Source organism: Staurois parvus, unplaced genomic scaffold, assembly GCF_062004578.1.
Source record: "Staurois parvus isolate SC_StPar_1 unplaced genomic scaffold, SC_StPar_1.0 ptg000350l, whole genome shotgun sequence".
NCBI lineage: Eukaryota > Metazoa > Chordata > Amphibia > Anura > Ranidae > Staurois > Staurois parvus.
The window spans coordinates 1354087-1367160 of NW_028318146.1; the positions used below are offsets into that span (position 1 = coordinate 1354087).

At 40.2% G+C, this 13074-nt stretch overlaps 1 protein-coding gene across 1 annotated transcript in view; it reads left to right on the forward strand.

Annotated features, from left to right (window-relative positions):
- The window catches only part of TPCN2 (two pore segment channel 2), a 76408-nt gene that overhangs the window by 14585 nt on the left and 48749 nt on the right, over nucleotides 1-13074 (forward strand). The window contains exons 5-9 of the mRNA XM_089684572.1: nucleotides 2060-2176; nucleotides 3138-3244; nucleotides 7317-7389; nucleotides 10004-10103; nucleotides 11283-11348. Of these exons, the coding sequence (XP_089540698.1) occupies nucleotides 2060-2176; nucleotides 3138-3244; nucleotides 7317-7389; nucleotides 10004-10103; nucleotides 11283-11348 (463 nt within the window). The remainder of the gene's footprint in view (nucleotides 1-2059; nucleotides 2177-3137; nucleotides 3245-7316; nucleotides 7390-10003; nucleotides 10104-11282; nucleotides 11349-13074) is intronic.

Here is a 13074-nt window from a genome sequence, read left to right on the forward strand (position 1 = left end):
ATGAGACAGTACAATAACAATACAATGCGATACACGAGGGGTTCGAGGGCCCTGCTCCTTGGAGCTTACAATCTAGGAGGGAGGGGATAGTGGTATGGGAGGAAGAGCTGTGGGGGATGGAGTGGTAGGAAGAGTGGAGGAGATCGGCAATTAGCAGGGGGCAGGGTAGGCTTCCCTGAAGAGATGGGTTTTCAGGGTGTGCCTAAAGGAGAGGAGAGTAGGTGATAGTCTGATGTATTGGGGTAGGGAGTTCCAGAGGATGGGTGATGTCCTGGAGGTGGGCATGGGAGGAGACCAGGGAACTAGAGAGAAGGAGGTCTTGTGAGGAGTGGAGAGTGCGTTTTGGGTGGTATTTGGATATTAGGTCAGTGATGTAGTTTGGGGCAGTATTATGGACAGCTTTGTACATCAGTCTTAGCATTTTGAATTTGATCCGTTGCGCAATCGGAAGCCAGTGGAGGGATTGGCAGAGGGGGGTGGTGGAAACGGAGCGGTTGGAAAGGTGGATGAGTCTGGCTGCCGTATTCAGGATCGACTGAACCGGGGATAGCCTGTGGTGAGGGAGGCCAGTGAGGAGGGAGTTGCATGGACCTCATCCTTGCTTAGACCTCTCCGTCAACACTGGAGTCACATTAGCAGAGTGAAGGAGAGAAACACAGAGGCACACTGGAATACTAGTCAGTATCCGTGTGCAAAGGTGTATTTGCTTTGGAAGAATAAATCACATCTAACGTTGGGTGTACTGGATGTGTGTAGAATATTTTTTTACATTTTATAATGGGGTGCCTTGAGATTGTGCAGAATTTTCAGGGGTGCCTTGAGATTATCCATGATTTGAAAGGGTGCCTTGACTGGAAAAAGGTTGAGAAACACTGGTTTAAAATGTCTTTGTATGCTGGAACATTAAAGCCGAATTAAACTCCTTTTTTTCACTTTCACCCTCCAGCAAGCTTCTGTTCACCTAATGTAACCAGGGCTCATATTCTGCCCAGCGCCCCCATCTGTAGATCTTGCCAAAATTGTGCGCAACTGTCACTCGCTCATGCATCTTTTCACTCTAATTCCTGGCACAAAGACCACGCCCAGCATATTTCTAAACAGTCCTGCTCCAGGTCCGTCCACCTCTCTCTGCCCAAATCCCGGCTGCCAGTTCTCCACTGTAAACTTCAGGCATGGAGAAAATCGGATGACCACATGATCAATAAACAAAATTAACTTTAATTGTAGACTCTTCATAAATGAATGACAATGCAGCAGGATGAACAAGACTACCCTAGTGTGGGCGGCACAGTGGCTTAGTGGTTAGAACGTCTGCCTTGCAGTAAATTGGTCATGGGTTTGATTCCCAACCATAGCGCCTCCTGCATGGAGTTTGCATTATCTCACTGTGCTTGCGTGGATTTCCTCCGGGTCTCTGGTTTCCTCCCATACTCCAAAGACATGCTGGTAGGTTAATTGGCTCCTGTGTAAATTGTCCCTAGTATGTGTATGTATGAATGTGAGTTAGGGACCTTAGATTGTACGCCCCTTGAGGGTTAGGGACTGATGTGAATGTACAATATATATGTAAAGCGCTGCGTAAATGGACGGCGCTATATAAGTACCTGAAATAAATAAATAAATAGCGTGTTTTATGCCAAACAATGCTTACTCTTAGAGAGAGCGCTGGTTGGCATAAACCATGTTAGGGGTAGTCTTCCATCCTGCTGCATTGTCATTGATTTTATAGAGTCTACAATACAGGAGGTCATTTTGTTTACCGATTGCAGTGCAGTCATCCAATTTTTCTTCATGCGGGGCAAAAGATTTACAGATTTAGCTTCTGAACATTCTTATATTGATTGATTACCTCGATTTAGATTTCTCGACATGGTTGTGCATTTTAATGGCAGAGTTGGGACGGGTTTTATTCCGCTGTAACCGTATCCATTGCTGAAAATAAAATCTGACCATAGTGTCGGTGTGATGGCCAGGTGTCCATAGACTTTTGTCCATATGGTGTATATATGTTTTGTTTTTTTAAAAGACAAAGATTTATTCCATGTATGTTTCTTTTTAGAGTTATCTAATCGGCTGGAATGAGTTTATGAAGAATAAGTGGCTGCTGTGTTACATCCTGGTGCTCTCAGTTTCCGTTGTAGATTGGACGGTGTCTTTATGCTTCGTGTGCAGAGAGGTAATGGACATACAAACTGCAGCAACGTTTAATTTTTTTTTTCTCTTGAATCTTATTATTTTGGGTTTTTTTCCAAGTTGACCTCCAGACAAACTGCTAAATACATATTTGGGATACATACACAGAAGATGATTTGTATCTGTCGGGTGCAGAAGTTTATGCAGCCCTGCCAGACAGTGGAGTTAGGTCGTTGTGTTGACATTCATGTACTACAGCAAAGCACTACTGCTTTGTCACCTCTCTGGCCATCTATAGTCACCACTTCAGCGATGTCTCCATGAAGAATCTTTCAATCTAGACCAGTGTTTCTCAACCTTTTTTCAGTCAGGGCACCCTTTAAAATTACGGACAGTCCCGAGGCACCCCATTTTAACATTTGAAAAACTATTCTAACAGTTTTATATAAGGCAGCAACATCCACACATGTAGGACACCCAACATTAGAGGTAGTTTACTCTTGCAAAGCAAATACACTTCTGCACACTGGTGCTGAGTGTTACACTTCCCCCTCAGTTTTCTCCATCACTGAGCTAATATGACCCCATCGCTGATGGAAAGGGGCAGGGGAGGGTCAAAAAAGGATGGGGTGCAGGTAGCTGACATCCTCCTTATCAAATGATGATGTCATTGCTTCTTAGGACTCCAGCGGCTCTCAGGTCATAATGGTGCACAAGGAAAACCTGTAAGTAAAAGGCAAACTTGTCCACCCGCTGACTTGTATACAAGTTTTGGGCAATTTTTAGAAATGTTTGCCAAAGCACCCCTTAAGGAACCTCAAGGCACCCCAGGGTGCCTGGGCCCCCTGATTGAGAAAGGCTGTTCTAGAGTATCTGAAGCACATTGGTATTTTTGGGCACACTGTTATGTTCTAGCAATAGAATGGTTGATTGACAACTCTTGATTGAATTGATCTTGATTGAATAATGCCATGTCCTTTGTGTTTGGGATTTATCATTCTCAGGGAGTGAGAATTAGAAGACTCCTGCGGCCTTTCTTTCTTCTCCAGAATTCATCCCTCATGAAAAAAACTCTGAAGTGCATTAAGAGAACCCTGCCGGAGATGGGGAGGTAACAAAACCACACATTGCTTTCCTACTCTACTCCTAAAGTATACAGTATATAAAGCCAAAACTTTTCTTTTTGCCTTTCCATAGAGTAGGAAGTGTTAAAGCCTCTGTCTGGTTTTTATTGTCTGTGTCTTCCCCCTGTCTTTAACAGGAATACTGTAGAGGGGAAATCTTGCAATATTTTCTCCTTTATTGCAGAGATATTCTCTTACTTCCTGCTGTGTTTTTAGGAAAGGAAGCGAAGAGAAATCCACCTGATAGGACACAGACAGGTAAAAAACTGATGGGGGGCCTTAACCAATTCTGTGTTTATCCCAAACTTAAAAAAAAACAAAAAACTTTACGCACACCTTAATCTGATTGTTTGATAGTTTGCAGCCTACTAGTCCTTTTTTTTTCTTTAATTTTGATCTTGCTAGAAATGCAGTCTTTGTCACTTCCTATTGTGAAGCAAAAACATCTTCTCTTTCTTATGTAAACTACTAATCCCATCATCCCTAATGTAATGGAGATGAGCAAAGGCAGACATGTTTGTAGCCCAGCTTGGGTGGCAACCATGGCTCTCTCCATAGATACAGTGAAGAAAAAAATGTAGCTACTATGTATGTTATTTGCAAGACTACCAGATGAAAATGGGGGGGGGGGGGGGATACTAAGGCAGCCAATGCATCTAAGGGCCAGTAAGCTGCAATGTATTACATTTTTAGTTTTGTGTTCAGATACCCTTTACTGTTCTACACCTATATTATGGGTAAAAGGATGGAGCTTAGCAGAAAGGGAGCATGGCTTCAAGAACTGTGAGTTTTGATGTTGCTCAGCATTGCGAATGTGCTAGGGATGGTATCCATGGGTCACTGTAGTGGAACTAAATGCATATATTTAAAATATACCCTTTTTTACAGTATTTTGTAGAAATAAAAACAATTAGTAACAAGGTGTTGGTTATATCAAAAGGAGGATTTTTCAGTGAAAGTGGGGTCTTAAAGTTTTACCTCTTCTTTTAATTCATAGTTCATAGTACTCCCTGGCTTGTCGAGACTCTGCTGAAATCTTAAAAAAGCGTTTTTATCCACTTCCTGACTGGCCGTTGTATATAAACGGCCGGACGGTGGCACTGCAGGGTCGGGTGGCTGTTTATAAACGGCCTCCCCGCACACTGCTTGTGCGCGCTCCCTGGGAGGGTGCAGCACCGCGATCCGGTGCCCGCTGTGTCCTCCGGACACAGTGAAACACCGATCGTCGGACGGGACCTCTGTACGAGGTCCCGATCATGTGATTACTGATTGGCCAATCAGTAATCACATGCAAAGTAGTAAGCAAGATGTCACTTGTGACATCATTGCTTACTACGTGTGAAATCTGTGAATGATCACAGAGGTCACATGGTACAAGGCTATTCACAAAAGCCTTGTGCCATGTGACAGGCTGTGACCAATCACAGCTCACTCAGTACTTCTCAATGAGTGCAAGAATGCACACAGAGAGAAAAAGAAATGATTGCTTTTACATCCTATATGGGTATAAAAGCAATCAGTGTAAAAAAAAAAAAAAAAATCTTCATCACCCCCCACAAGTAGTACAGTGTCACCATGGGGACACTGTACTGCTAAGGTGACAGTATGTAAAAAAAAATAAAAATAAAAAATAATAATATAAAAAAAATAAAATAAAAATGTAAAAAAAAATGTTTAAAAATTATAATTTTTGGTTATAAACTAATTTGGATTTTTTTTTTACTAAAAAGATAATGGAATAAATTTTGGCTAAGATTTATGATGAAATATTATTTATTTGCAAAATTTTATAAAAAAAAACACTTTTTTTCAAAATTTTTGGACATTTCATTTACATAGCAAAAAAAATACAAATCCCAGTGGTGAATAAATATCACCAAAATAAAGCTTTATCTGTCTCAAAAAAATGGTAAAAAATTCATTTGGGTACAGTGTTGCATGACCGCGCAATTGTCATTCAAAGTGTGAGCGCTAAAAGCTGAAAATTGCCCTGGTCAGGAAGGGGGTAAAAGTGTCCGGTCTGGAAGTGGTTAAAGACCCAGGACAAAAAGGATATATCTCACTTAAAAACCATCAAAACATTTTTCCATACCACTTTTTTGACTAGACCTTTCATGGCTAAAGCTGGCTATACTTAGATTGAAATTTGTCCGGTTCTGCAGGGACTGGCCGAATTTGGATCCATGTATATGGGCAGGCTGGTTGGACACAAGTCAGTCTATCGATTGGCTTGTGTAAAACTAGCCTGTCAGGTTTTTCTGGAACTATAAACAGCAACACTGATCATTGTATTCTGACAGTGGGGAAGGCTCCTCACTGTCAAAATACAATGCAACAATGGGATTCTTTTTTTCTCAAACTTCTAGTTGAATAGAAAACATGATCAGTGTATGGGCTGCTTAAAAGTTATTGATGTATCCTTCCAACTAAATGAACATACTGCTGTACTCAAAATCCACCTACAGAGGGAGCTAAAGTTCCCTGTTAAACTGCAGCCCCTTATCCTGGAGACTGACCCTCCAGGTCAGGTAGGTTATAATGCTTTTTAACCATTTCAATACCGGGCACTTTACCCCCTTCCTGCCCAGGCCATTTTTCAGGTTTCAGCGCTCTCACACTTTGAATGACAATTGCGCGGTCATACAACATTGTACCCAAACTAAAATTTTATAATTTTCTTCACACAACTAGAGCTTTCTTTTGGTGGTATTTAATCACCACTGGGGTTTTTATTTTTTGCTAAATTAACAAAAAAAGACCAAAAATTTTGAAAAAAAAACACGTTTTTCTTTGTTTCTGTTATAAAAGTTTGCAAATAAATAATTGTTCTTCATACATTTAGGCCGAGATGTATTCTGCTACATGTCTTTGGTGAAAATAACCCAAATTAGGATGTATTTTTTAGTTTGTAGGAAAGTTATAGAGTTCACAAACTATGGTATAGATCTGAATATTGATCAATCCTGAAGTACTGACAGCCAATCTAATTTCTTGAGGTCCAAGAATGTCAGAACAGTACAGATATCCCCCAAATGACCCCTTTTTGCAGAGTAGACAGTCCGACGTACTTCATAAGAGGCATGGCGAGTTTTTTGAAGTTGTATTTTTTTTGTCATAATTTTTCGGAAAAAGAAAAAATAGAAAAAAATTATTTTCACTATTTTTTTTTTACATACTGTCACCAGTGCAGTACAGCGTCATCATATAACTGGCATGGCGGTGATCAGGGACACTGACTGGTGACAGTGTGAAAAAAAATATATATTTTTTTAAATTTTTTTGTATTATTTAAAATTTTTTATTCCATTTTTTTCTTTTTTTTTTAAGATTTTATTTTCATATTTCACTATGTCCAAAGTAGCACAATGTTACCATAGTAACATTGTACTACTTTGGGGAAGTGATCAGTATTTTTTTTTTTTTTTACACAATTTGCTTATAGCAAAGAATTACTTTGCTATAAGCAAGCATTTACCTGAATGACATCGATTCATTCAGGGTTTTTTTTTTTTTTTGTGCTTAGCTGTGATTTGGCCACAGCTAATCACCTGACATGTGCATGTGATTAGCTGTGACCATTCACAGCTAGACACTAGTATACAATGGATGGCATGAATGAAGCCATCCATTGTATACAACTGTCATGTGACCTGCTGTGATTGGTCACAACAGGTCACATGGTACCTGCAACGGGAGCCAGTACTCAGATCTGTCATCGGCCGTATCCGAGGTACGTGGCTGGTGAAAGATCGCGCGAACTGCGCATGTGCGGGAGAACGACATATGGCGGCCTCCCGGAAAGCTAGTGCATTTTTCTGGATGCCATTCGGCCAATAGGCCGGGGGTCAAATGGCTAATCATTGCCCCCACAATATGAATATTGAAGTCAGCATATTTGTGACCATGTTTTAATTCTAGTTTATGTCCCAGGGATTTTGTTATAGAAATGCGTATCTGGAGGTAACTTTTTTTTTGTTGTTTTTATTTTGGAGCAGTGTAATTATACACGTGTGTTGATTGTAATGAGACTAATATGTCGATTTTTTTCTTTCCGACTAGTGTGATGCTGCTGCTGGCTCTGCACCTGTGCCTGTTCACCATGTTTGGTATGCTGCTGTTTGCTCATGCAAAGGTACCCAACTTACTAATGGGGTGTAAGCTCCGCCTTTCTCCTCCACAGATTTAGAATATAGGACTGTGCTGCCCCTAAAGGGAATAAAATGCCATCAGCTACCAGGTGTGAAACGTAGGTCCAGACTATAAACTGACTTAAGAACCTCTTCAAAGGACAAATAAAAGTTAACATTCTATGGAGTGTTACCACCAGAGCACATGCTCTTATTCTTTTTCTGGAAAAGCCGTGGTCTGTTCCCTGCATTTCCTAGCTGCCGATGTCATAGGCAGGTGATGACTGGGCCTCCTCCCAATCTTGTAGTAGGGTAGAACAGAGCAGGTGCATGCTTCTGGAAATTCAGCGACATCACCAGGACACAGGATGACCTTCTACTTAGCGCATTCCACTGGATAGGGCCATAGAGTAGGAAAACATTGAAAATAAAGAAGGATTTGTCTGCAGGTTAGATTTGTGTGTTAAATGGATTGATTGCTTAAAGTTTGTATTCCCACCTTGTATGTCTAGAGGTAGTATAAGAGATTATTCATTTATTTCAGGTACTTATATAGCGCTGTCAATTTACACAGCGCTTTACATATATATTGTACATTCACATCAGTTTCTAACCCTCAAGGGGTGTACAATCTAAGGTCCCTAACTCACATTCATACATACACATACTAGGGGCCAATATAGACAGGAGCCAATTCACCTACCAGCATGTCTTTGGAGTGTGGGAGGAAACCCACGCAGGCACAGGGAGAACATGCAAACTCCAGGCAGGAGCTGCCGTGGTTGGATTTCAAACCAATGACCCTAGTACTGCCAGGTGGAAGTGCTAACCTTTAAACCACTGTGCTGCCCATTAAGCCACTGTGCTGAGGTTACATTTTAAAGTGGTTGTAAAGGCAGGAGATTTTTTTTTACTTTAATGCTTTCTCTGAATTAAAGTAATGGTTTCATGCTCTGCCCCTCTAAATACTTACCTGAGCCCTATTTCAGTCCAGAGCTTTGCCTGAGTGTGCTCTCCTCTGTCTCTATCTCTCTCTACAGCGGGAGTCATCGGCTCCTGCTGCTGCCAGTCAGAACAGGTGAGACGGGACACACAGAGCTTAGCTCGGGAGCGAGCCCGCACATCTGCCTCCATAACAAGCACGTGCTATGGGGCAGACACAGAAGAGGAGGAGCCTAGAGTGCTGGTGGGGTACCCCAGAAGAGGAGGTTCACCCATCCTAGATTGTAAGCTCGAAAGAGCAGGGCCCTTGACCCCCTCGTGTATTGTATTGTTACTGTATTGTCTCATGTTCTGTCCCCCACCATAATGTACAGCGCTGAGCATACCTTTTATACTGTATAATAATAATAATATGGAAGAAAAATATATTTGAAATATATTTTAAAAATATTGTTCCCAAATATATTGACATATATTTGAAATATTACAATTTTGGCCATATTCAATATATATATATATATATATGTACATTGCATGTTGAAATGCTTTTTTATTACAAAATATATGAAAAATATTTTTAAAAATATAATTCAAATATACTGTATGTCTTTAAAACTACTAATCTACATTTTTGGAATGCATTTACAAATATATTTATATTTTTAAAAATATATTTTTTAGTATATTCTTCAGATTTTCTTTAACATATAAAAAAGTCATTTTGACATATATTTGTAAATGCATTCCAAAAATGTAGATTAGTATTTTTAAAGACATACAGTATATTTGAAATGTATTTTTAAAAATATTTTTCATATATTGTGTAATAAAACCACATTTCAACATGCGCATATATATGTATATGTATATATACATATATATATATATATAAATATATTGCATACGGCCAAAATTGTAGTATTTCAACTATATGTCAATATATTTGGGAAGAATATTTTTAAAATATATTTCAAAAATATTTTTCTTCCATGTGGGCAGGACTGGTGTGTACACTGCTATTGTACAGAGCAGGTGAGTATAACATGTTTATTATTTTAATAAAAATAATAAAGATTTACAATCACGTTAATTAGAAGGAAATCTGCATCAAAGAATTGGACTCTTGAAATGTATGTAGTTGACTGGGAAAGATGGGTTGGGGATCCTTTTCAAAACCGGGGGTTTCACTCTTGTGGAAATGACTTTCAAAGGTTAGAATATGACTGTGTTGTTTCTGGGACTGGTCCATCTGAAGAATACTAGACAATGTGGCCAGTAGAATAGATCCATCAGCACTAAGGCTGGCCATACATTATACAATTATCTACAGATTTTTGGTTTAGATTTACCAAAAACCATGTAATAGGAGGACAAACCTAAACGACACTTTCAGTTGTATCCAATTAGGCAGGCCCTTGCACTACACAGTTGAAGGTAAATCTAAAGGAAATTGGGCAGAAAATTGGAAGATAATTGTATAATGTATGGCCAGCCTTAGAGACCGAAATTCAAATGTTGGTATTGTGTCACTGGTGGGGGCTAGAATAGTCTTCTCACACCCTTATGTATAATGCTGACATTGTGACATTTGTTGTGTACAGTAAATAATGACTCTAATTAATTACTAAATCTAAATAATTTTATGACTGTTATTTCTGTGTCCTGGGTTGCTTGCAGGATTCCAGACTGGACATCGAGTGGCTGAGATATTTCCGCAATCTACCTGACTCACTTACTTCACTCCTGGTGCTGCTGACAACCGCCAATAATCCAGACGGTACGGTTGTATAGAGGAGTATAGAAATAAGGGGGCTACTGTTGGAATGTGGTTTTTGAACAGCTGTGTACCCTAAAGTTCTGAACCCAAGGAGGAGATGAAGGTGCAGTGTGATGTCCTTACCAACCTGCAGTGACATTATGATGCCTACCTGAGAACTAAAGCATTGTGTGAACACTCATGCACCACCAGTATGTGGGAAGGGGGGCTCGGCCCCAATAAACTCTGTCAATAACCAATAGTGCTGCAAAGAATACGTCTCTGAACCCCTTCAATCTTCACAATCAATGCTTTTTATGTTCCACAGCACAGAATCAAAGTGATACTAAACATACACTGTTTTACATTTACTTATTTATTTCAGGTACTTATATAGCGCCGTCAATTTACGCAACGCTTTACATATATATTGTATTTTCACATCAGTCCCTAACCCTCACAGGGCGTATAATCTACAGTCCCTAACTCCCATTCATACATACACATACTAGGGCCAGTTTAGACTGGAGCCAATTAACCTACCAGCATGTCTTTGGAGTGTGGGAGGAAACCAGAGTACCCGGAGGAAACCTATGCGGGTTAAGCACCTGTAATAAAATAATACAGCATTTATTTTTTTTTTTTTTTTTTTTTTTTTTTTTTTATAATGTGGGTTTAGTGACACTAATAAATGTCACTACTTTCACAGTTAACAGTTGACACTCTGCACAGCTGCTACATGTCATACCCACTGTTATCCGTAAACCATCAGGAACCAAATAGAGTGGTTCCTGACAATATGACTGTCAGCCATGACAAAGTGATCACATACATACTAAAGGCTATATTCAGAAAAAAAATGGTTTTAAGATTGCAGGGTGCCTCTATTTATTACTATAATTGCCTGAGACAATTACAGCATTAAAAAAAATATTACTACAAAAGTTTGAAAAATGTATAAAATGTTTTTTTTTTATACATAGGGCTTAAACATACATAAACAATTCAAGTAGACAGTTTAGTCGTAGCAGAAGCTGCTGTAGATTCTCTCACTAGGAACCTTTTTAGATTAACTTTGTGCCCAACTTGAAAACTGAACTTTCCCTAATTTTAGCATGTTGTGTTCTGCTAATTGGCCTGTCATTTCTCTGTATACTAGTATTGAGAATGTGATCGGGTTCTCTCTTCTTTTTATAACAGTGATGATTCCAGCCTATTCCTACAACAGAGCCTACTCCTTGTTCTTCATCATCTTCACAGTTCTAGGTGAGTCCCTGTAGTCCCAGCAGTGTCGTCCCGAGGCAGGTGCGGGGGGGTGCGGTCCGCACCGGGTGACACCGGACCCACTCCACAAAAAGGTAAGTTGTAAAGCAAGCCAACGATCCCCGCAGGATGGATCCGATCCATCCTGCGGGCATCGTCCGCTTTCTTTACAACTTGCCTTTTTGTGGAGCGGGTCCGGTGTCACCCCGTATAGGTTGCATGCTGACAATCCTGCAGGGATCATCAGCATGCAACCTATACAGGGTGACACTGGACCCGCTCCAAGAAAAGGTAAGTTGTAAAGAAAACTGATGATCCCTGCAGGATGGATCGGATCTGCGGATTGAGCATAATGGATCGGAGCATAATGGATAATGGATGCATGAGGTTAAAAAGACTTCAGCCTTTACATCCACTTTAGGAAGCACTTAACCACTTGCCGTCCGCCTGCTGTTTATAAACGGCAGAATGGTGGTACTCCAGGGGCGGGTTGCCATTCATAAACGGCACCCGCCATTTCTAGCTGTGCGTGCTCCCTGGGAGCACGCAGCACCGCGATCCGGTGCCTGCTGTGTCCTCCAGACATAGTGGAACACCAATCGTTGGGCGGGACCTCTGTACGAGGTCCCGATCATGTGATCACTGATTGGCCGATCAGTGATCACATGCAAAGTAGTAAGCAAGATGTCACTTGTGACATCATTGCTTACTACGTGTGAAATCTGTGAATGATCACAGAGGTCACATGGTACAAGACTATTCGCAACAGCCTTGTACTATGTGACAAGCTGTGACCAATCACAGATCACTCAGTAGTTCTCAATGGCTGCAAGAATGCAGACAGAGAGAAAGAGAAATGATTGCTTTTACATCCTATATGGGTGTAAAAGCAATCACTGTAAAAAAAAAAAAAATCTTCACCCCCCACAAGTAGTACAGTGTCACCATGGTGACACTGTACTGCTAGGGTGACGGTATGTAAAAAAACATAAATAATAATATTAAAAAAAAATAAAAATGTAAAAGATTTTTTAAAAAATTATAATTTTTGGTTATAAACTAATTTGGCTTATTTTATTTTTTACTAAAAAGATAACGGAATACATTTCGGTCAAGATTTACGATGAAAGATTATTTATTTGCAAAATTTTATAAGAAAACACTTTTTTTCAAAATTTTTGGACTTTTTCATTTACATAGCAAAAAAAATAAAAATCGCAGCGGTTAATAAATACCACCAAAATTAAGATTTATCTGTCTCAAAAAAAATGATAAAAAATTCATATGGGTCCAGTGTTGCATGAGCACGCAATTTAAAGTGTGATAGCGCTGAAAGCTGATAATTGCCCTGGACAGGAAGGGGGTGAAAGTGTCCGGACTGGAAGTGGTTAACCCTTGCAGTGTTGGTGAGAGGGTATTTTTTACAGAGATCCCAACGTTGAGTTTAACCGCTTGTGGACTGCCCACTTACATCTATGGCAGCAGGGCAGCCACTCTGCGCCGGATCACATACCTAGTACATGATCCACTCTTCTGGTTTGGAAGATTGATGACTGGGACCTGCTGATCTGCTCAGTGAGTCACAGAACAGATTTCGAATCCCCCCCACTTTCTGTCCTCTCCTACCACTGAGAATATGGAGCATCTGCCACCATGGTATACATCCCCACTTGTCCAGTCTCCTATTCCTTGCTGCACCGCTCCTGTGTGAACTCCGGTTATGACAGCC